Source organism: Dermacentor albipictus, chromosome 3 (genome assembly GCF_038994185.2).
Source record: "Dermacentor albipictus isolate Rhodes 1998 colony chromosome 3, USDA_Dalb.pri_finalv2, whole genome shotgun sequence".
NCBI classification, from domain to species: Eukaryota; Metazoa; Arthropoda; class Arachnida; order Ixodida; family Ixodidae; genus Dermacentor; species Dermacentor albipictus.
This window is the reverse complement of record NC_091823.1, coordinates 75,786,812-75,811,708: the sequence shown is the minus strand read 5'-3', so window position 1 is coordinate 75,811,708 and position 24,897 is coordinate 75,786,812. Positions and strand designations below refer to the sequence as shown.

General features: G+C 45.1%; 3 protein-coding genes across 17 annotated transcripts in view; 1 reads left to right on the top strand and 2 right to left on the bottom strand.

Moving 5' to 3' along the window:
• Positions 1–8,512, bottom strand: part of Sbf (SET domain binding factor) — a 158,201-nt gene extending 149,689 nt beyond the window's left edge. For all 6 annotated transcript variants that reach the window (XM_070535622.1, XM_070535620.1, XM_070535621.1 and 3 more), the window contains exon 1: positions 8,356–8,512. In XM_070535622.1, coding sequence (XP_070391723.1) covers positions 8,356–8,410 — 55 coding nt within the window. In that variant the 5' untranslated portion in view covers positions 8,411–8,512. The remainder of the gene's footprint in view (positions 1–8,355) is intronic.
• Positions 8,513–8,912: 400 nt separating this feature from the next.
• Positions 8,913–10,010, top strand: RpL5 (ribosomal protein L5). The gene has a single exon (XM_065430037.2). It carries the CDS (start codon positions 9,055–9,057, stop codon positions 9,949–9,951), a length of 897 nt encoding a protein of 298 aa, XP_065286109.1. The 5' UTR covers positions 8,913–9,054; the 3' UTR covers positions 9,952–10,010.
• A 10,893-nt stretch (positions 10,011–20,903) lies between these two features.
• The window catches only part of LOC135900609 (E3 ubiquitin-protein ligase TRIM33-like), a 167,679-nt gene continuing 163,685 nt past the window's right edge, over positions 20,904–24,897 (bottom strand). For all 10 annotated transcript variants that reach the window (XM_065430038.2, XM_065430039.2, XM_065430040.2 and 7 more), the window contains 2 exons: positions 22,556–22,764; positions 20,904–21,259 (listed from right to left, as the gene is read on the bottom strand). In XM_065430038.2, coding sequence (XP_065286110.1) covers position 21,259; positions 22,556–22,764 — 210 coding nt within the window. In that variant the 3' untranslated portion in view covers positions 20,904–21,258. The remainder of the gene's footprint in view (positions 21,260–22,555; positions 22,765–24,897) is intronic.

The window sequence follows — 24,897 nt, the reverse complement described above, 5'->3', positions numbered from 1 at the left end:
GGGTCTTTTAAGGCACTAAATGGCGGGTGCCTGTAGTAAAACAAGTGATGAAAGTCTGGTAAGTCAATTGGTTTGAGAAGAACTTATGCATTCGTTGGACAAAATAAATAAATAAATAAATAAATAAATAAATAAATAAATAAATAAATAAATAAATAAATCTGATTTTCTAAAATTCGTACTCCAGCCGTAGCAGCGATGACATCGGGCATCGCGGTGTTTTCACCTGCCCAGCGAGTAAATGACTTTTGTACACGAAGAGCCCAATGAGGAACTGCCACGGGGATTACGAGATGATGTCGACTCAACTTGCCTTCCACCTTCCATCGCCTATCCAGTCACTCCCCACCTCCGCCCTAACACCTAATATTCAGGCTCTTGGTGTCGAAACCGTCCTCAATGCTGTTTTGCCACGTCTTAGCCCGACCCGGTGTCCTCCAGCCACAAGAGGGAACATCATTTATACCTCCTTGCCAAACCAACCCTGGCCTCTTCTCAACACGCGACGAAATACCCTGTCTCCCCTCTCGATCCTCTGCCGGGATGTCGATCAGGCCCTGCCCCAACTCTCATATTTAACCGCCGCCACAGGCCAGTGGCTATGGCGTAGCGCTGCAGAGTTTGAGGTCGCGGGATCGAATCCCGGAAGCGGCGGCCGCACTCTGACGAGGGCGGAGTGCAAACACGCTCGTGTGCCGTGCACTGGGTGCACGTTAAAGAAACCGCAGGTGGTCAAAATGAACCCGGAGTGCCTCACTACGTCGTACCTCATAATCACACTGCCGTATCGGCACGTTAAAACCCAAGAAGCTAATTTTTTTTTCACTCTTAAGGTCAAACTACACGTATGCTTGTCGGCGCGCGAAAGCTAGCGCACACGCGCCTATACGCACTTGCAGATGATGCGGGACAGATCGCACGAATCCAAGCGCGGTGCGAGCACAGATATCTTCTCCAGACAAATATCGGTGCACTGGCTGCCTAACAAAATTACGAAACGACGTCTACCGAGGCGAAAACGGTTGGCCAAGTGGGGTCGCGCTGGCGCGAGGTTCTAACAGGCATTCCTCGCGTGGTTCGGCATACGTAGGGCGCGCGGGCGCGAGCTTTTGTGCACCTGCAAGCGCGTACGTGTCGTCGTCATCATCATCATCATCATCAGTCTGGCTACGTACAGTGCAGGGCAAACGTTTCTCCCACACTTCTCCAACTACCCCGGTCATGTGCTAATTGTGGCCATGTTGTCCCTGCAAACTTCTTAATCTCATCCGCCCACCTTTCTGCCGCCCCCTGCTACGCTTCCCTTCCCTTGGAAACCAGTCCCTAACCCTTAAAGACCATCGGTTATCTTTCCTCCTCATTACATGTGCTGCCCATGCCAATTTCTTTTTCTTGATTTCAACTAAGATGTCATTAACTCGCGTTTGTTCCCTCACACAATCTGATCTTTTCTTATCCCTTAACGTTACACCCATCCCTCTTCTTTCCATAGCTCGTTGCGTCGTCCTCAATTTGAGTAGAACCCTTTTCGTAAGCCTCCAGGTTTCTGCCCCGTAGGCGAGTAATGGTAAGACACAGCTGTTATACACTTTTATTTTGAGGGATAATGGCAACCTGCTGTTCATGATCTGAGAATGCCTGCCAAATGCACCCCAGCCCATTCTTATTCTTCTGATTATTTCAGTCTCATGATCCGGATCCGCGGTCACTACCTGCCCTAAGTAGATGTATTCCCTTACCACTTGCGGTGCCTCGCTACCTATCGTAAACTGCTGTTCTCTTCCGAGACTGTTAAACATTACTTTAGTTTGACCTTTATACGTCCGTGTCTATTCGCACAAATAGCTGGGCGCTCCTTCTCAACGCTAGAGTTTGCTGAAATGGCCTATCTCACGGGCAAAGCAGACCTGCGACCCTGGAGGAGTGGCCGGCAAACTCGTACCCGGACATCGTGAAGCTCGGACATCCCGGCCTGGTGAATGACTCAATTCCTCCTGCACCCCCTCCGCACCAGAGCTGTGACACGATGCCCTCCCGAGGTCTCCGGGCCCTAATCCAACGGGCCTGCGAGGCCACTGAGCCTTCCACTTTTTTTTTTTTTTTTGTACTTCTCGTAGACGCAATAAAGGAATCTTATCTCTCAACCTCACTTTTCTTCGCAGATCTGAACTGATGTTTCACGTTCAATAGAGTTATGAGTTCTCATTAGAATTAATTCGTTTTCGTACGGCATTTTTACTTATAAAGAAGGGGCAAAAGAGAGAGAAAGGAGGCATACTGAGGAGCTAAAGCCGAGGTGAAAATTCACAGATGTGCCAGGTGAAAAAAAAAATTTCTGCGCGGTCTACGCGCGCAACCTAGACTTCATAGGTGTACTTCAGAGCTGCACCAGACACAAACGAAAAAAAAAAAATGCGTGGCGATGCATTCTCAGAGTTTCGCCCGAGCTTCCGCGAGACGTGGTAGATTTTGACGCCGTCTGCTCGGATCGTGTTCGATGTTTATCGATAAATAAGTATGGCATCGCATTCCAGGAGGAAACGTGAAGTCGATGTATCAAGTTTTTATAACCTTTATCTGCGCGAGAAACCGGGTTCAAACGGGAAAAAAAAAAAAAAACAGTATGCAGGGACGGAAGCAGCCAAGGGAGTTTCGGAGCAGCTCTGGAAGCAGCAAATTTGGCACCATGGAGCAGGTTTGGAGCAGGAATTTTTCGTTGTGGGTGAGCATGCTAGGTGACGCTCGACATGAGTGAAATACCAGACAATTCGAGAAAGAAAAATGTATTTGACTTTGCAGAACTCTATTAAGTTACGGCGAATTAGTTCTGCATGCGGAAGTCCGAAAGGTGGAGGAACGTTCACTAAATTTAAGGGAAAAAAATTCATACACATGCCCGAGAAAGAAAACGTTCCTCGGAAGCCAGTATTAAGTTACATACCGGCCGTGCCAACTGAATGTGGCTAAGAAAAGAAAAACCAAGGTATTTACGTAAACAGCACCCATTGTACGTTGATAGGCTTTTCGTTTATGTTAGTCAAGAACTTCCTTTTCGTTGTGCGCTAGCAACTAATATTTAAGTTTAATTAGCTAAGATTAATTACCTCACTTACTGGATAATGCAAACAATAGGTTGCTTTAAATCCGGATGTTTCAACATATTCCACAACTTTTTCATCGACATCTCGTCTATCATGGAGGCAAGTTTATAAAGTAAGTGAATTAGACGTATTCGTGCACAATGAACAAGAAAAATGAACTGTGACAACCATGAACAACACCCATCAACATACAGCGACATAATGCCCTCACTCTTTTCTTTATGTTCTTGGTGGCATACAGTTGGCATAGCAGAGTACCACGGAATAAATCCGAAGTTGCTTTGTTGGTCACTGCATGTTTGCCCGTATTGCCCAAGAATTAATGAAAACTCTGACATTTATCAGAAGAATAAAAGGCAAGAAGTTTTCAGTGACTTTCCAATCAGCGTCGCCGACCAATATTTAGCACAAGCTCGGTTATTAGGCCTGCCGCATAAAGTCAGTGTAAAACGGCGACCGATATTCTGAATGCCAAACAATGGTTTCCTAAAAATTTCTGACTCGGATCTACGGAAGCCGCGTCGTGAGCATTTATGGCCACGAAGACAATTTCTCTCGTTCGCATATTCTCGGTCCTTCTACGACCGCTATTGGGCCACTATGCGAAAAGCCTGATTTTGTATAGTGCGGTTGTGTAGAATATAGAGTACCCGGAGCTCAAAGTTGAGTGACGATTACGGTTGCCATTGGACGCTTCTAGTCAAGAGGTTAGGTTTCACGGGCACGTGCGAAATTTGTTTTAAATGTTACACGCATCGTGTTAGCCATTAATCGACGCAGACATACGAATAGGGCGTAGAAAATGAGCCTTAAGATGTATGACGACAGACTATGCAACTTATACATACAGCTGAGAGTACGGCTTTTTTTCCCAAAAGTGATAAAAAAAAACGCCAGTTCAAATAATCTTTAGCTGGTCCGCATACTAGGCAAACGCGTAAGACTTACACAAATTATTCGTGATGCACTGATGATCAAAGGATTTCCGTTTCCCGGCACCAAGTTACAATGCGACGCCAAACACACCCGCAGTCCAAAGACGCCAAGGGCGAATATAGGATTGCTTTAGCTTGGTTTCTAGGGCTAAATGCTAGCGAACGTATGGCTGTCTGATTGCCATTGAACACGAACATCCCGCAAAATTTCGTAATCTCATTTGAAGTTAGTGTTCTTGGCGCTAGCTGGCGCAGCTCGGTAGTTTGTTCGCAAGATGATGATGATAATAATAATAATAATAATAATAATAATAATAATAATAATAATATAGTAATGAAGAAAGTAACGCATTGCCCTAAATTTTCCCCGCAAGCGGACGACCCATTTCCGCCAAATAAATGCAAACAGGGTCTTGAAAGAATACTTATTCGAGGTCTACACACTTTAGTCTACAATTTAAAGGAACACTAACAAACAGCGTTAATTTGTTTTATCAATTAGGATCGTGTAATACAATATGACCATCATCATCATCGTCAGCCTGGTTACACCCACTGCAGGGCAAATGCCTCTCCAATATTTCTCCAACTACCCCGGTCATGTACTAATTGTGGCCATGTTGTCCCTGCAAACTTCAATCTCATCCGCCCACCTAACCTTCTGCCGTCCCCTGTTACGCTTCCCTTCCCTTGGAATCCAGTCCGTAACCCTTAATGACCATCGGTTATCTTCCCTCCTCATTACATGTCCTGTCCATGCCCATTTCTCTTTCTTGATTTCAACTACGATGTCATTAACTCGCGTTTGTTCCCTCACCCAATCTGCTCTATTCGTATCCCTTAAGGTTACACCTATCATTCTTCTTTCCATAGCTCGTTGCGTCGTCCTCAATTTAAGTAGAACCCTTTTCGTAAGCCTCCAAGTTTCTGCCCCGTACGTGGTAAGACACTGGCGACCACGCTACCGTTAATGCAGGGAGGCCTTGGTAAGCCAGAGAAAGACTCGAGAAGAGGCCGACACGAAGGTCCCGCACCAGCTACCTATGATGTCATAAATTTTGATAACGTCAACTCGGTTCCATTTAATTGCTGATCAGCGTAGGCTCGGAGAACCTGCGATATCAGAGGCCATGATATAAAGAAGCACTACAATGTATTTTACAAAAAAAGAAAAAAGAAAGAAAAAAGGAAGGACTCTACATGACAAGTTTCGAGAGCTTTTCCGGCGTCAAAGCAGCCCAAATAGCAGAATATGCAGTGTTAAACATCTGACATCACACAATGACGTACCTGCGCAAAAGTTACGACGCGAAATTCAAAAAAGGGGGAAATTTGGCGTTCATTTTTCTGCTAGTGACAGACCTCGTTTGACCATATGAATGAAAATGGGGCGTTAAAAGCATGGGGAAAGGAAATTTCCATCTTCCATGGTTGAAATAATGCTTTACCAATAATCTAAATTAATTGAATAAGTAAAGCGAAGAAACTACGAAACTTCCACGGATCCCATATTGTGCGCAAGATAGAGGGCTCAGCATGTATGTATACTTGCCTGCAACCACAAAGCTTTAACTGTCGCCACCTGCCTGCCCTCAAAGAAAAAAAAGAAGAAAAGCGGCATTTGTAGGCATTGACTTTTCGCGCTACTTCGATTTTAAAGAAATCCCCCACAGTTTCCACGACAGAACATGCCTGCGAACAGCGGGAAGTTTACGTGGGTACGAACTTTGAAGTAAGAGAAGAAAAAAATCCAGAATAACGTGTCACACCCGCAGTAGAGCTTCAAATAAGACTGTTCGGCACACGTTAAGGTGCTCCCCTGATCGAATAGGTCAGAAAGCATTTGCTCTGGTGACGAGAACCGCAAGAAATCCCGTACGTCTTGCTAAACACAGATGAAGACGTTTACATATAAAGTAGAATTGCATAAATTAGTGCTCGCTGAACCGCGTATCTCAATGTACATTCTTGTTCTTCGGTGCGCTGATGGCTGTTAAGTACAGCTGGTATCCATACTTCCAGTAAACAAGCCCATTGCGTCTGATGCAAGGGCGGGATAAAGCATTGTGTGTTTCTAAACGATGGTTCCGTGCTCAGGCATATGACTCAGGCGCCTGACAGACGAAGAAAAAGAATAGAATTCGGCACTTGTCGGTATCGACATTTTGCACTGGTTTGCACAACTTCTGGACATCAATAAATGGCCGTCATTATTTTCAAAGTACGGAACAGGGTGAAGGCGGCGAAAGCACCAACTTGTAAAAAAAAATAATAATAATACAGTCGTTCCTATTAGAAAACAAAAGTCAGTAAGCGTACTTCGTTCACTTCGCCTCCGTGGTGTTGTTGATGGTCGACGGTCACCATTCTTGAAAGCGCTGGACGTCTAATTCGAGCCTTGTGTACGCTGATTTCACGGACGAAGCGAACACACACACACGCTACACCACATTACTCACGACTGCTTTCAGCCTAGGAGGAATCCTTCAATGGCGTGTTAATGGCGTATCTATTGACGTCCCCTAAAGTTCTTAGTATGGAATTTTGAAGTTGTGGAGCTTAACGGCCAGAAACTGCACAGTGTTTTATGACGGACAACGAAGGGAGGGGGGGGGGGGGGGGGGGCCTCCGGGCTAATTCTGACAATCTGGGGTTCCTTTAACGTGCGCCCAATGCGCGAATGAAATATCTCAAACGGTACTAACACATGTAGTTACGGCTAATACAAAATCAGGAAAATGATCGCACAAAAGTGCCTGGTGTTGCGCTGGCGCTCGAACGTTGGGCCACCGCGGAACAAAACAAAACAAAACAAAAAAATGCTGACAGCAACTGCCCACAACTTTTAGCATGGTAGCAACAACCGAACGCGACCGAAATGAAAACTCCAAACCCTGCTTATCTACTTCAAACGGCCACTTGACCAAGAGTCAGCTAGACAAGACTATGGCCCCCGAACCCACAACCATTGCTATCTTGGGGAAACATGAAACAGCGTGAAGCGACAAAAAATATTTTTGCACCCGCTATCTACAAGACAGCCAGCTGACAACTTGACATTTCCCGAGGTATCATCCCCAGTTCACGGGTTTCTAACACGCACACATGTCAGCTCGAAGACGTTACAGCCTCGAGGCTCGCCAGAGGCTTTCCGTCAGCACGAACAGCTTGACCTAAAACAATAACCAAAACAATGCTTTCGATAAAATGCAAGCAAAATATTTTCACAGCAACAACAGCGTAGATCCGGGAGACCGAGTCGTCTGCTACTGGGGCCGACCAACGTGCACCGAAGGGGTGATGACGTGAGGCGAGCGAGTTCGCAGCGCGTGAAAATATATACAGAATGAAAGAAATGAATAAGCTTGGCCGGCCAGCGAGGCGACAAGAAAAGCCAGAAATACGCCGAAGAACCGACCGCAAAGAGGTCCGCCTGCGCCTTTGCAGCAGGAAAATCGCAATAAAGCCAGACAGATAGCCAGCGCGCTTTAACAATGGTCTCAAAATGCAAAGACTCGGAGGTACAGGTTACCGCTGCTGCGTGCGCGTGAGTGAATTTCAACAGGAGAGCGAATCGACACTCGAATTAATGCTCTTCTGAAACGTCCTTCTCTCTCAGACACGTCCGGATCGTGGCTGCGATAGACCGCACCTCCCTTTGAAGGTCGGTCGAAAGGAACGATACCGGATGGTTCTTATTCGCCCCGGGGACATTTCGCCGGCAAAGTACCGGTAGCGCGACTCCGCAGAAACGCCGGGTTCACGCCAAGAGCACGCCCTGTGCCCCTGTGCACGCGTAGTCAGTCTACCAGTGCAACAAGAGGTGTGGCGGCCGACCATAAGTCTGGGCCCAGTTTCTGATTCTAGTCGCCCCGTCTGGAGTAGATATTTTGAGGGCGCGAAAAACAAAAGCCAGACCACCCTCTGTCGACACGCCCTTCAGACAGCGCGCGCGCGGTGTTTGGGTGCTGCGTGCCACAATCCGGAGCTCATGAGGGGCAAGCCCATTGCTACGGTGGTTTAGAGCAAGCCGTCCGGCGAAAGCCACACAGGAAACGCAAACTCCACCACATCGCAGAGAACGTCACAAATTTACGGTGTCGTGTTTACTAGAACGTTTCGAGCTTATGCGATACGAAGAGAAAGTCCGTTTGGCGAGAGCGTCGGTACGAAACGAAAGTGCGCCAAGCCAACGGAGCAGTTGCGGCATGCCCGTCGCTCGCTGGGCTGCGAGCAAAGCAGGCCGCTGCCTGAATCATCGCATGTAGCGCGAACACTTAGCACGGTGCCAAAGGAATGTCTGGAAAATTGGTACTCACGCTCCTTTTCATGATCGAATCCGACTACCACAAAATAGTCCGCCAGCCGGGACATCCTACGTTCAGATAGAATCCGAAATCCATCGGGGTGACAATGACAACCAACACACAGGCTCCATCTTCCCACCGGGATCACTGGAGAAAACTACAGCGCATGCGCTGCGACCGCGTGCAGGAAGTTGTGAAACGCGCCCAGACTGGTCCATTTCCTGTTTCAAGTTGATGTAGTTCTAAAATACTATCAAGCTCTTAATGCAATAAAACTTCTTTACTTTATAAAAGAAGTGATTAAAGTTGCTAATAGACAAAATTAATTATATGTTTCAAAATAATAAAGCAACATCTGCAACAGATGTCACTGCAAAACAACACTTAATTATTTTAAAACTAAAACGTTGTCAACACATTTACCAATATGTGCGTATCAAATGAATAATGCTGATGTATTATTTATTTTATTTTAGAGCTTAAATATTTTGTATTAAGCATTTATTTTATTAGTACTTTGGTAGCGCCACCTTGAAAAATGAAGTTGGACATGGCACGTCTTAGCGGCTCGACGGTTCCTTTCTCTTTCTCCGTTCATGTCGACCAGTCAGGGCGCAAAAGCCACGTGTTGCCGTTTAACCCGTGCGCTGATTACTCTACTTGCCAGGTAAGACCACAAGTAACTCTTGTGGCGCAACTTCCCCTAGAACCATGGGGTTCGTTAAAGTCGTGAAGAACAAGGCCTACTTTAAGAGGTTTCAAGTCAAGTTCAAGCGTAGGCGAGAGGGTAAGACTGACTACTATGCCCGCCGCAGGCTGGTTGTACAGGACAAGAACAAGTACAATTCACCGAAGTACCGCATGATTGTTCGGATTACAAACCGCGACATCATCTGCCAGGTCGCGTACGCTCGCATCGAGGGTGACGTGATCGTGTGCGCAGCTTACGCTCACGAGCTGCCGCAGTACGGCGTCAAGCTAGGCCTAACCAACTATGCCGCCGCGTACTGCACGGGCCTCCTGCTGGCACGGCGCATGCTGCAGAAGTTCAAGCTCGACGAGATCTACAAGGGCTGCGAGGAGGCCACCGGCGAAGACTACTGCGTCGAGAGCGAGGACGGGCAGCCCGGCGCGTTCCGTTGCTACCTTGATGTTGGTCTGGCACGCACGACGACTGGCGCACGGATCTTCGGCTGCCTAAAGGGCGCCGTGGACGGCGGCATGGACATCCCGCACAGCAACAAGCGGTTCCCGGGCTTCGACAACGAGACCAAGGAGTTCAACGCCGAGGTTCACCGCCGACACATCTACGGACAGCACGTGGCCGAATACATGAAGGTACTGCTAGAAGAGGACGAAGAAGCCTACAAGCGGCAGTTCTCGCGGTACAACAAGATTGGAGTGACTGCCGACGAGATCGAAGAAATCTACAAGAAGGCCCACGCTGCCATCCGCGCCGACCCGACGCACAAGCCCAAGGCTCCGCGCCCCAACATCGTGAAGAAGCGGTGGAACCGTGCCAAGATGACCCTGTCCGAGCGTCGCAACAGGATTGCCCAGAAGAAGGCCTCCTACATCAAGAAGCTCGAGGCAGGCGACGCCGACTGAAGAACCAACGGCGCGCCGTGAGCGGAATAAAGCGGTACTCGTTGCCACTGCGGTACAGATATGCGTTTCCTGTCATTTGTCTCCTTACTCGTACTTTGTACGTATACGTAGAGACTAATGCTTGTAGCGAGTACGGGCGTTTTTGTTGTTGTTTTTACAGGCGCGGTGTTCCTTCTAAGGCATGAGGTTACTCTTGTATTCCAACTACTGCACAGCATTGATTCCATGCGTGATATACTGCTACAACAATATAAGGAAATGCTCAGCGATCGGTGTTACATTAGGCGCCTATGCTATTAAAAACTAGAGCATATCCCTACCATATGTTGCTGTGTAGCCTGGACATGGGAGGAACATTAAGGTACTTTTGTGCAGGCAGTATAGGAGAACGCCGATACCAAAAAATATACCCTAAACCGTTACACATGCAGCCCTACTGATTGATCAAAACTAGGTGCAGTTGCACTGTGCTTGGGAAGTTGCTTCCACTAATGCCCCCCTGCAAAGATTTTGTGCACTGTTCAACTGTTTGCTGATATTGAAACATGCCTTGAAATAATGCTGTTAATTTAATGTTCTTCCCATTCATTGAAAACTGGCTAATAGGATCATTGATGTACAACAGCAAAAATTTGTGCATCCCGTCACTTGTGTTACCGATTCCTTGGAATGCTAACAAAATTGCCATTGGAAACATGACCAGAGTTTCAAGCAGAGACTAAGAACTACTTGAAATTAGCAGCTAGAAAGTTTAATGTCTACTAACCACAAGCAAAGTTGCATTGGTGTTCTAGCTGTTGCATTAGACAGTTTTGGTACACTTCATAAGCTAAGGCACTGCAGGGAACTGCGTTGATTCAGCATATTTCCTGTTTCATTTGGAGATGCACTTGCGAAGAGATGTGACACACTGTTAGCTTGGATGCAAGGCGACAAGGAAGAAAGTGAATGCATTCTTGCTCTGTGCTTATTTGGCTCTGCAGCAAAATGAGGGCGGCATTCTGCCATCTGCTGCTGGCATAAGTGTTGCGTGCACACACTACATTTCCCCTGAGCAGCTGTGTGCAAGTAGGATGCACTGGTATAAGTGGGGTGACCTAAATACTTGGCTCTTATTGATGCTAGTTGTTGCAAGTCTCCCCCATTACTGGTTCTTAATGCATAGCATTCTGTGTAGTGGTATATAAGCATGAAGCAGACTCTTGAATGCAATGTTTGATGTCAAGCTAGTCCACGGAGTTGCGGTGGATCTTGAAGAAATCCGCCGCGGCAGCTTTGTTCTTCCTTGGTAGCTCATGGCTTGAGCTTGGCATTGCACTGTTGAGCTTGGGTTCGCAGCAGCCACAATCCGATGGGGGCACAATCCAAAAAATAATTGTGTGCTGTACATTGAGGTCACATTAAAAAACCTCACCTCATCAAAGTTCTTCAAGAGTCCCGCACTACAGCATGCCTCATTATCGGATTGTGCTCCATTGCACCCCATCAAACAAGTTCTAAATGGGTTCACATCAGCTGCTTTATGAGCACTCTTTGCATCTGTTCTCTGCACGTTAAGCCAGATAAATATATGCCAACTGGGCTCTATTGATGCGTGAAACCAACCTCGGTAGCCTTGCTCTATGTGTCCACACTTTTCTCAGTGTTTGTAGATTGTGTGCATAGCCTTAAGCTGTATATAGTTGTGGCAACTGCACATTTAGCTTGTCTTCAGTTAGAGCCATAGATATTCTTTATTACTTATTAGGAACAGTATAAGTGCTCAAGGTTTCTATGCACTGGAATCTGTTCAAAACCAGGTACTGAGATGTATCTTTAACAGCTAATTATATCCTATTTTATTTATTTATTCGCATGATAATGCATAGAAATGGACTGGAACTAAAAGCCACGAACATGGCTTGAAAGTGTTGAAAGGCCCAACAACAAGCAAGGCAAATAGCACAGCACAGGTATATCAGCACTCATTAAAAAAAAAAAGAAATAGTCCAACTGTAGTATCATTGAGCTCAAATCTAATGCTGTCACTACCCTCTCATCCTGCCGTAAAATAGCAAGAGCGCCTTATCCACAAGTTCTGTCATACACCCATGTAGGCTATTGTTTCACCAACTCGTCCTATGTCAACCTGCATCAGTAATGCACGTGCACTTTACCTTCTTTTCGCCCAAACATCTGCACACCTGTCACCATTTTTTGTCAAAACATAAATGGATTGAGACCTGGTGCTCTGCGACAGTGGCCCAGTACAACTCGCATAGTTTTAAGACATTACGATTGGAAATCTGCTGGCATGAAGTCCAACATTTATGTAATACTCCTGCCACATGCGTACTTTGAGTACAGATGAAGCCAAATACTACTAAAATCCTCTTTTGCAAAAGGACCTCATTGGCTCTATTGCGAAAGCTCAGAGAAGGGAGCTACAGGATTGCACGTCTCAATGGTCTACAGTTAGAATGCTCTTTGAAAGCGTGCATGTGGCAGGGATATAATACTTCTTAGAGAAAGGCTTTTGCAGTATTGAAAACAAATTTTGCACAAGTAGGATAACCAATTCATGGTGGTCAAAAGTTGAGGACCACCTTTCTAGTGTGGACAACAGAAGACAAATATTTAGAGGACCCTGAATGATCCTTTGCAAGTGCTGTCAAGTGAGGCTTTCCATGATGTGGTGGAGATGATACCATGGCAAGGTGTACATTGTGAAGAAACCTGCGGAGTATGGATAATGCACAATATATTTACTCCCCAGGCATACTGAAATTGACAGGTTCACTGCTGTTTGAGTGATGCATCAAAATGAAGCAACAGTGCGTGCAGTGTCCTTTCACCCTTGTTTTGCAGCACTGCATGCTCATTGTTTCTATGCTACTTAATTCGGGGCTGTATTCTCAATGGTGTACTTTTGGTGATGTCACTTTCAGTAAATGCGAACTGCCTAAACAAGAGGCAGAATGCTCATTGCCCCAATGGTGCAAAAGTGAAAGCATTCCTGAAAGTTCTCCAGAAAGAATACAGCCACAGTATTTTGCTTCACGCAGCTCACAATAAAGGAAAATCTGGCTTGTTCGTCTACATGCCAGGTTTCAGACAAGTGAGCTAGGCAAGGAACTGCTGCAAGAACAAATTGTGCATGATTAGTAGACAGAGACAGACAGAAAAGCTTTATTGATAGCGAGTGAGTAATAGCAAGATATGTAGAGTGTGCTAAACAACATAGAAAGAAGTTTGTTTTCTGCCTGGAGGCCATGATGACATTGTCCTGTTCAGCAACTCTGGAGACAAGTTACAACAAATGATTGGGGATCTTAACAGAGAGTGTGTAAGAGGGGTTGAAGATTAATATGCAGAAAACAAAGATAATGGGCCTGGCAAGGGAACAAGAGTTCAGGATTGCCAGTCAGCCTCTAGAAGTCTGCGAGGGAATATGTTTACCTAGGTCACTCACTCACAGGGAACCCCAATCATGAGAAGGAAACTTACAGAAGAATAAAAATGGGTTGGGGCATATACAGCAGACATTATCAGATCCTGACTGGAAGTTTACCATTATCACTAAAAAGAAAGGTATACAATCGATGCATTCTACCGGTGCTAACATATGGGGCAGAAACTTGGAGACTGACAAAGAAGCTCGCGAGCAAGTTAAGACCGCACGAAGAGTGGTGGAACAAAGAATGTTAGGCATAACGTTAAGAGACAGGAAGAGAGCGGTGTGGATCAGAGAGCTAACGGGGATAGCCAATATTCTAATTGACATCAAGAGAAAGAAATAGAGCTCGGCAGGTTATGTAATGCATAGGTTAGACAATCGGTGGACCATTAGGGTTACAGGATGGGTGCCAAGAGAAGGGAAATGCAGTCGAGGTTGGCAGAAGGCTAGGTGGGGTGAAGAAATTAAGAAATTTGCAGGCAAAATTTGGAATCGGTTGGCGCAGGACAGGGGTAATTGAAGATTGCAGGGCCTTCGTCCTGCAACGGACATAAAATAGGCTGCTGCTGCTGCTGCTGCTAATGATGATGATAGAGGCCGTTGTTTATAAGTTCCCTTGATCTTGTGAGAAAGCGAACCCTCACAACATTGCTGCTGACCAGCAGGCACACTGCCCTCCTAATCCTGATCTTCCGCCTATTTCCCTCCCACCTCAGCCCCTTAACTTGCTCCGAGCCCATAAAAATTTTCTCCGGCAGGACACACACGCTCTTACGTGTGTCTGCTCCCTCCCCCTTCACCTTACTAGGGCGGAGGAAGTTGTGCTTAGGAGGCTTCGGGCCGGGGTGGCCCTTACATTGGCTGTTATCTCAAGGTGGAACTGGTCGCATTTACCACTGGGTGCTATGTGTCCATACTGCTCCGTTCCTGTGATGGAAGCAGATGCATACCACCTAATATGGACATGTACTGGTTTAAAATCAGAACGCTCGCATCTCCTACTGCAAGCCGGTCTCCGCTACAGTGTGACAACCAGCTATGACCGCTGGATACATGACAACAGATTCCACAAAACACTGCTTCAATTCATACACAACACAGGCCTCACAGCACACATATAATACACATATATGCACCAAGAATTATGCCTTAAGGGCAAGTCTTTATCACAATAAAAAAAGTATATCTGGGCCAGACAGGAAGTTGTGTGACCACATGATTAGCTGATTGTGAGACAATCGGCACAAGCAAGGAAGCATATCATTGCACACTATGTTGTGTTTTTCCATGTATGACAACTGCAGCATTAAAGGTAGGGCAAAGAATCAACTTGCTATAGTCAGATACAACTTAAGTCTGCAGTGAAGCCCCGCCCACGCCATAACCGCCAGCCACGAATTCCTCTGCGAGACTGCAAATAGTTCGTACTTCAAACTTTCTCTGTTACCTAAATAAAATAAATAAATAAATAATCACAAAAATAAAATTATAAGCGCATAACTTCATACGTTTTCACTCGTGGAACGGGGGAAAGTCTAATTCTTTGTTGAACTGAAATAAAACGGTTGTTTCGCTACAAATATTTACTGTCAAGTTTCACTTCAGTTAGCATTGAAGTTTCATGAGTAAAACGGACTCAGCAGTGAAAAACAATAGACTTTTGACGAGTGAAATGCTCGGACTCCATACACTTTGTCCAAGTCTGTTGCACACCTCATCGCTTCCGCCGATGAAAAGACTCTTCAAGAACAGAAGACACTCCGGAGGTATCAAGTACGTTGCCATCCTGAAAACGTTGCATGATGACGACTTCGTTTGCTTCTGCGATTGGCTAGTGGAGTAACACAACCCCCCACGGTTTGTGTGCCTTGGTTGCCAACTGCTGCTTCTTAAGTTGTATAGGGAGATAACTGAAGATTTGATTTACCAAATAGGAGAGCAATGTGGGAGAACTCGTGTTAGCTTAATGGACAAGGAAATTGCCTTTCTTTGATTTCATTTAGCCTCTATGGTTGTACTTGCAATTTTTGTTCTCCCTCCTCCTTAATATGTGCCTCTGAGTATGCACATTCCATGGCAATAAACCAGTTGAAAGCAGCAGTGTGCGTGTCCTGTTTTAGCAGTCGTTCCTCAGCTAATGTGCTTCGTTTCACCTGTTGCAGTTTATGTGAAGCCAGGTATTTCCAAGCTTTGTGCCTAGCACACTGGAGGCCTGTACATTTTCGCTTGTGGATATCCCTACTATCCAATAAGTATTTTGTCCAAGGCAAGTGTAAGTATATATAGTTACAAAAATTAATCCCCTCCCACTCCCTGATTAGCTAAATAGAAGGAACAGCAGGTGGCTTGGCATGAATGATGACTGCTTGGTTTGGTTTCCTTGTACAACTTTGGTTTTATTGGTTAATTCAAATGAAGCGGTCAAAAAAAATTTACTGAAGACGTTATGGACATTCCTGTGCGTGTGAAGAATTCATGTGGAACCCTAGGGCTCGAGCTTTTTGTATGCTAAGTAATTAGCTTCATCTCCTGGTATGAGTGTACGTTAGTCAAATTGTTACCAAATCTTCCAAAATACGTATCTCAGCACAAAGCCTATCCATTCTTATTCTTAAAAGGACTCCTAAAGAGGAAAATAGGTCAAGCTGTATTAGTGAATTGCAGTTCTTCAGTACCAGAAGTGCCCATCTTGCCATCGGAGGCATGGTAAGCCAAAAAAGACATAAGGACGAAAGGTGGGTAGCAACACTACCTGGAAGCTGCCGCACCAGCTCATTACCACATCATCAGTATTGATTGTCTGCTTGGGCCAAGTTTATTCTTTCAGCGGCAAAAACGCACAGCATTGTACTCTTAAGGAGCCAATGACTGTTCAATAGAGGGGATCTCATGTTATCAAGCAAGAGCCGAATCTCATTTATTTATTTATGTATTCCAAGTACTCTCAAATGGAAATATACCCTATACGACTTGCAGAAATTAAGCCAAGCCTTAGAAGATGTACTATATAGTACCTCACAGACTCACGAGACCAATTCTGTGTTGTTTACATTTGCCTTCAGCAACTTAGAAGTATCTCTTCGAGTGCATGGAAGACAGCCGATTAACAATGCTTATGCAGTTTTAAAAGTATTTATTTTAAGGCATAAGCTACTTTTTTCAATATCTGATGCAGTTGTTTCTATAAAGTTTCTTGTATATGTAACTCAAAGCTAATTGAAATAAATTTCACTGCGTGATTGTACAGCACTCTGGAACATGCTTTTTAAGAATGAAGTTCTAATGCATGCCACTAAGAAGTGAGGAGTCCTGGCATTCATTCGAGTCTCGACAGCCACGTTGGTAACTTCTAGATGGAAGCCATCAAAACTGGTTCATGAGGTGCTGCATTTCACTATTCCGTTTACCTGTTCAACATGGCGACATCTGCATGTCGCCATTCATTTCACTCAATGAGGACTTCGTGCACAACGAGTTCACAGCATCGCCTGCAATCATCAAAAAGGTATCGAGTGTTTGCGCAGGAGGTACCGTGCTGGTTCTGCACGAGCAAGAACTGGCACGAACTAGTTCATGAAGTACAGGATGAATCAAACGGACCTAGCTTCAACTGATGAGGGACAGGCCAGTGATGGAATGAAACACAGCTGTTCAGTTCTTATGCAGATTACATGCATATGTTTTTTTCTCTGAAAACATTTGTGAAAGTATACTGCCATAGTCCAGCGAGATATCCCTCCCATGCTCCTCCTTTCCATATTTCACAGGCTTCTTCATAGCCACAATAAGAACATACCAAAGGTCACTCCATGAAAACTGCGCCATGCACTTCCGAATGTGTTTTAAAGCTTTTAAAATGTAACTCATGCCCAAGAGGTATTCACAGTTTCTGAAATGCGAATGTAGTTGGTCCAGTGGGTCTGATAATTTTTTTTGTCAGTGCAATGCGGCCAAAGCTGATTGAATAAAAATGGCACTAGTGAGACAGCATAAATACTAAACCTTGAAGGTAGTCGGAAGGATACATTAGCACTCGGCAAACAATATTCTCCTACATGGACGACATTTGTCTCGAAACCAAAAGTTTTCTAGTGATCATGCTTTGGAGATAGTTTCACTTGCCCCGAGATTTCATGCGGGTGCGTCCTGTTAAGAATGGCGAGCTGCAATGCAGGATTGCCACCCAATTACGACTGGGGAACAAGACGCGCATCCCCCACTCTCCGTCGCTTCAGCTAGGATGCGTTCGATGAAGTGGGCTTTGTGCTGAAAACCGCCGCCATCCTCTAGCCCCATCGCCGTTGTGACGGAATGAGTTCGGCGGACGAACTATTGTGCCCGAACTCCCCAGCGCGGACCTGGTCTGCTACGCGTGCGCGAGCTGCCGTGGAAAAGCTGTTTTTTGTTGCTTCCCACGCGCCGACCGGGACGCAAGACAACGAGCTACCCAGAATGGCTCCGAGCTACACGGAACGGCTCCCCTCTGGCGTCAGCTCCGGACATCGGAATGTGTGTGCCTTTGTATGCGTAAACCGTCCTGCGGGAGGCGGCTAGGTTGCATTGACGAGAAGAACATTCGCCACCTTGTATCACGGGAGGACCGAGTGTTTAAAAACTGCTGTGGTGCAAATGCTCGAGACACACTTCTCTTGAGCAGTCATGTTGGACTGACACTCTCTCTGAAGCAGTCATGTTAGGCTGATATAAATATTGTAAATAAACCCATATTCCTCGTTCTCGATGAGAAGCAGTTCTTCCCTTCATCAACGTCCTCAGCGTGGATAAGTTGGACGACGGCATGGGCCAGCTACCTTCGAATTCATGCCGGACTCCAATCTTGACAACGGATCACGAGCGATGGGATTGAGCCCCAAATCCTGACAGTCCACACAGTGTTTCTGTTCATGTGCGAGGCTTGCTGTTGACCGTATGTTTCTATGTGCCCAGTGCAAAGTTTTTTGAAATATCACGAAAGTGAAACTATCTCCAAAAGAGTTACTCAAGGATACCGGCCCTGGCTTTGCTGTGAGCTTGTCTGCTTGTCCTTTCAGTTATATCTTATCATTGTCGGGCCTTACATTCTGATCCACAGCTTTGTTAATGAAGAAAGCTGGCATATTTCAGAATTGAGACATGTTTAACTATGACAAAAAGACATAGCACTAGTGCAAGGCTGGGAAGAGGTTATTCGAAACTTTTTGAATCAAAAAAGCACACAATAGTAGTATAGGCAGCCTGTCGCTCGCTCTTGCCACAGAAGAGTGTTATCTGGCAAATAATTGTTTGTATATCAACTCATTTCAATAGCTTGTGTATAAAGGAAAAAAGAAGTTTAGGTTTTTCTGCATCAAAATTCACGACATCCCATGAATTATTGTTTTTAAGCATAGTAAAGATTCAGTTGAAGTCTAACATCGTGACCGATGTGCTTGTCACTCTAGTTCATCTTTTTAGTGCTAGTTAAACTTTAAGACTCAGCGTCGCTCCCACCAAATGGTGAATAGCTTTGTCCTAGCCTCCACTGGGAATTGAACTCAAGCTCTTATGGCAATGTGCGGTTTAGAGCTGGATGCGTAACCACTGAGCTAAGGTGCAATTTTCGCACTTGGCAATTAGTGCCTGGTTTTGTGTACCATGGAGACACCAAGAGTGGTAGCATCTGCAAATGTTTCAGAGGCCACAGCAGGCAGACGATGCCTTCGTGCGTAAACATTGCGTGCACTTCGGAGTGATCCTTGAAAAGATGGCTGTGTCTGATGTGAAAGCCTGCTGCTGTTTCAGTGAAGAAGTTGCCTGCTGGAAGATCGCTTAAACCTCGCGATACTTTCATTTTGGCACCTATTATGGGTAGTGGCACTTCGCTGCTTACCCAGACGAGGTAACTGGTCTGCAGATGCTACATTAGTGCAAGTGCATGGGCTGCTTCTTTGTAAGGTAGTGATGTCTCAGTTGCCAAGTAGTATGCGACATTGTACCCATAAGTGAAGACTTGCTCTTGCACATATACTATTAAGTTGCACCAGTGCCTGATGGAAACGAAAACTTGCCAGCGAGAATGTGACTGCAGCATATGTGCACCTTGCAACTAGCATTTCTGCATGTGAGGCTAGAATGGCACATCTGTTTGCACTAATCCATCACCTGCAAACCAATCACTTGATCTAAGAGATGAATGACGCTACCTACAGACTAAATGCATTCAGAAATATTGTGTGTATCATTTCCATACTGTAGCCAGCCCTCACACCTACATTTCTGGCCACTGCAATCGATATGCAGGAATCTTCCTTTAAAGCTTACACGGTGTCCATTTTCTTGTTGCCCGAAAAGGAGCGCCGAGGTATTTTTGAACAATAAAGAAAGGTTCCCATCACTGCCACTATAGTGTTTCCAATGAAAATTACTAGAGGAGGCTCTCATGCTCTACAGTGTCTACGAGAGCTGCAAGTATGGTGGTACAGTCAACATGGGAATGATGGTTAGTGCACAAATTTGCCTAAACTTCGTCATTATGACTTCAAATGATTTTGCGACTTTCCAAATTGGTTGTTTTCAACAATATTGTGTTATAAATGCAACAATTCACAATGATTCACAGTGCGCAGAGACTTACTGCCTTCATGCCATTAGAATAGTAGGATTTCTTGAAATTTAAGAAAAAGAAAGCATAATAAAGTAATGACATAAGAACATAAGAAGCCACAAGCACAAAGGTTCAACAAGACAATGCACTACCCATTGTTCCCATGGCAGCTGAACAATAGCAGCACCAGAGTTCTCTCCCGTAATTTGCATAGGAAAATGGCTTCCAACCCCATATATTTCCTTACATTACTTAGAGGAAACTCTGGCGCCAACATCTATGAGAGTTTATTTACAGGCTCTGTGCTATTATAGGAACGATGGCTTATGGGTGTGCGAGGCTTCTGTTGAGTGAGGCTTAACCTAAACTGTGGTTATTGCTGCACAGATAAAGCTTTCTTAAACATAAAATCTTAATAAAAGGCTTTCATTCACCTCTGTAACACCTTTCCATAAAGTTTACTTACCTGCAGCGCATAATCAAGTGACCAAAAGCAAGAACCGACAACGAACTGTCAGAAAGCAAGCGCAAGTCTTGTAGGCTGTCCTCCAACTTTAGTAGCTCGCTTACATTTGCTATGTTTCATGTAGGTATAATTGTACATTCAAGCACAGGTTCTCATGATTGAATAAAACATGTTTTTGTGCAATATTAGGAAAAAACTGCTTTTCACACTCTGTTTTACTAGAAGATGACCCACTGTGACTGATGGAACGTTGCTAGCCAGGCACTCTTTCAAGACGTCCTGGCTCTCTGAGACCAACGCCAACCTGAAGACCCCCACCAACCAGGCATTCCCGTGCGTACAACTGCATTGCAGCCCCAGTTTTCCCTCTAGGTAATATTGTGAGAAACTTTATATTCCACCCCTTTGCAATCCCTCTACACTGCTTCTCAAGCAGAATGATGCAAATCAGACAAGACTCAGGAGCGTTCGGTTTAACAAGACTTTTTCTTCTTTATATTTATGTATGTATATATATATATATGTATATCAGTCTAGACCCTGAAGAGAAATGCAGAGACGTCACACACCAGACATAAACAATGCACAAGGGAAGAACAACTTAATACATGCACAACAGCTCGTTGTCTTTTCACCGATCGACTTGCTGTGCCGGTACAAGAAACAATAAATAGGTTCAGTTCGTTTGTCTTCGAAAGGTGGGAGGCGCAACAGTCGCAGGACGAGGTGCCACGTCTTGTGGGAGAGTGAGAGGCTGGGGCTTTGTGGGGGAGCTTGCATGGAAGCCTCGCAATATTCATGTTGTCAGCTTCTGTACAATTATCTGAAATAGACACAAAGGCATGTCCTTAAGAAAACCAGAAGAGGAAACTCTAATTGGGGAAAAAAAAAGACCAATTGTGCATTGTGCATCAAGAATAAATCCTGCTGGTGTGATAGCAATGTAGCACACAAAAAAAAAAGCAGTGAAATGTGGGCATACAGAGAATACTGCAGCTGCGAAATTGCTTATGCTAGACCAGTGTTTCAGCCAGTGTCTTGAAACAATAGCATGCTTGGTGTTTAAGACTAGCAATAAATAAGGTGTTCAAAACAAGAATGGTTAGGACAATGTGCTGCTCACAACTCTGATTTAATGATGAACAAGCACCAGTTAAATAGTAAAAACACAAGCAAAATGGACTAGTGTTTTCTCAGACCATGGTCTGTGGGCACACAGGGGTTCTTGAAAGACTTCATGGGGGTTCACATAGACCGCCATATAGGGTTAACTAATAAGCATTGCCTAATGAAAAGCGTGCGACGCATCTGACGAGCCATTTGTGAAAACCTACCTAGTCGTGCACCATTCTGCACACTTAAAAGTGAAAACAAGAAATGTTTGTATGGCTGAGTGGGAAGGCAAGACATTTGCTTAACTCACAAGGAAAGCTTGATTTGCAATGAAACACATATATTTACCTGCAAGGTAGGGAGACATCAAAAGTTCAAGGCCAACAGCTATAGACATGGGTCAATAGCCAGGTGACAACAAACTCTGAGCTTAAAAATTAAAAGCATAAGCACCATCTCAATTTTTCTCTTTCTATATTGATGCGATGTGCCAGTGTTTACATGAACTGCACAAGGCATCTTTCCCCTCTTGATTTACCTTCATCTGGCGCATTAATGTGTGCTTCACCTTCTCATCACATCACCTCATTCGCACAGATGTGGCATGCTAAAAAGGCAGTTCAATGCATCACTGTTGCATTCATGTAAATGTGGCACATGCCAAAGGGGCCCGAGATTTAAATCTTGCAAATTAAAAATTCTGAACCAGCACTTTCCATTATCACTGCGCAATCTTCCAGTTGCCATCAATGCTGTGCATCAATTTGAGTTGGGGAAGAAACTACAACAGACCACTGCTGTAAAATTGCAATTTCTTCCCAGCCCAGCCTAACATTGTGATGCTGGTGAAGGCACTACGGTATGCACACACATTAGTTCAGCTTATAATTTCCTATGTCAGCTACCATGCTTGGACTACAAATTCCTTTGGATGCCTGCAACCCACAATCTTTCTTTTTTTTTTCGTGCATGTACATTGAACAAGAAAGAACAGGTAGAAGCTCACCAAGAGAGAATCACGGTCTGCTCAGGAGGCGATGAAGATGTGGAGGATGTGCGCGCCCTCTTGCGGCGCTCAGGGTCCGATTCATAGCCCGGCTGTGGGTCAGGCTGGGCGTCTCGTAGGTCGGCGTAGTGCTCGGGCAAAAACTGCTGGACCAGGGCGTCAAAGTCCCGCTCCAGGGTTCGTGCCTGTTGACACACCTGAGACTCCTTCTGCAAGCAGAGAGGGAAGAGACACTCGTCAGCATTCATGCAAAGCCAGCCACAAGTATAACATGCAAATAAAGGAGCAGACACTTCCATAAGCCAGGAATCCAGATACATGGCAAGTTGAAAAGTTCAATGTGCTACTTAAAATAAAAGAAAGAAAAGGATCAGCAGAAAGAAAGCAAAAAAATATATATTAGCAACATCCCATGCATTTTCTTTTGTTTAACTCTAGTCTTACTGGGATGTTTTACACGTGCATTGGACTTTTCAGCATGCACAAGAGGCCCAAACTGCCCAGTCTTTAAACAGTAAATTGTAGTTGACCATTGGTAATAAGATTCATTATAGTACTGCTTATTGCCTTGCTTTTTGCAAGTAGGTGGTAACCCCTATGTGCAAGCCTGACCTCCGAGAAGAAGTGGGGTTATCTGAGTGAACATTGATTTGAGGGTATGAGCACACTGACTCTTCGCCCCAAACCGCCCACCCCTTTCTTTCATGTAGGGTAGCTAACAGGGCACGACCATGGTTAACCTCTCGATCTTTCCCTCTTCATATTCCAAACCTCTCTTTGATAATGCCAACATAGCTGCTACGAGACCCCATCCATCACAGGCTCTGTGAACTGTGGAAGAACTGTGTGGCCCCTTGAGCAACAACCTTTTCTGCAACTAAGCAATCTTTAAAAATAATATGTACTATGAGGTTCCCAGAAGGGTCATTCAATATTCCAGATTGACTAAATGTCAACCTTCAGTGTCCCTTTAAGTGCATTATCATAAGCTGATTGAATGGCGACAACTCACTTGTAAGTCACTAGTTTGTGACATTTTCCAGTACCCTCGCTCAGTTTTACCTGACCTTGCTAGCATAATTATATGAATCTTCGAGTGCCAAGAGCACTGCGAAGCATGTGCATTAAAAACACTGTTAAAAGGCTCTGCTGAAACTTGCTATGTAGCAATCTATGGCAACCAGCATTGCTTTTTACACAAGTGCAGCAACAAGGCAACAAGACAGGCACTGCCAGCAGCCATGTGCACAAGGCACTTCTAACATGAAGAAGCTGATCTGCTGTTGTGAAAACCTGCTCGCCTTTTAAAGGGGCCTTGAACTACTTTTTATCGAAGTGGAGAAAGGCATTTGAAGTGAAAATAAGCTATTTCAGAAACACCCTGCTGCAAAAAGTACCTCAATGCATTCAGCAGAAGCAGAGTTATTGGCACTCAAACGCAGCCTCCCCTGTGCTCGGGTTCCTTCTTCAATGTCTTACACTGCGAAAGCTACAGCGGAGTGGAGTGTGCCCACAATGCTCGCCTTCTAAATGTCACTAGAGCGTGCAGTTCAAATTTAATTTTGGATGTCAATGTAGATGCCACAACTTCCAATTTTGGTGCCTACAATGCCCTAAATGCAAGCCAAACATGGTTGTCCTCAACGAGCTGTGGTGCGCTTAGCCAGTGGACTCGTGAAACCACTCCGTGGTGGCCGCGGTATCTACGCTACACAGCCGACTGCAGCTACCAATAAGCAGCCGCATATGGGAATCCACTTTATTACGAAATAAAGCATCCAGAAGAGAATGAGGAGCAGGCTTCAGTTGAAAAGAGCATTTGAGAGAAAGGTGACTGCGCTCCGCTTGCGAGCTCCACACACCCCGTATGACAGCAAAACTTGACCGAGGTGTTCACTGCAGCGTATCCTACCCATGGATTATGTTATTTCACCAAGCCCGAGCGGTTGTTCAGGGCCCCTTTAAGATGGTTTATTTAATGCTTCAGTAAATGATGAGGCTATTGGGCTAACTGGGACCACTCATGGCTGCTCTAAAAGTGCTCTCAAGAGGGTTTGCACAAGCTTCAGTGTTGCTCCCAAGACAAGCCACTGTGTTTTTGCATCCTTCAATTCGTGCCAAAGGCAAACACTAATGTATAACTAAATATTAACATGAATTCATATTTGTCACGTTAAAAATGCTACTGAAGTTTGTAACTATGTTCAGCAGTGCCCTCAAACACATGCTTTGGCTTCAGTCACAGAAAGTCATCCACTAGTGCTAGAAGTTTAGTTCATGAGGTGCAACACTCCTGGGGCCAGATTTTTTCATGGTTATTTTCCTGATCTATTCTTTCCACA

Coding starts and splice junctions, on each gene's coding strand:
- RpL5 (XM_065430037.2), top strand. CDS start 9,055: ATGGGGTTCGTTAAAGTCGTGAAGAACAAGGCCTACTTTAAGAGGTTT.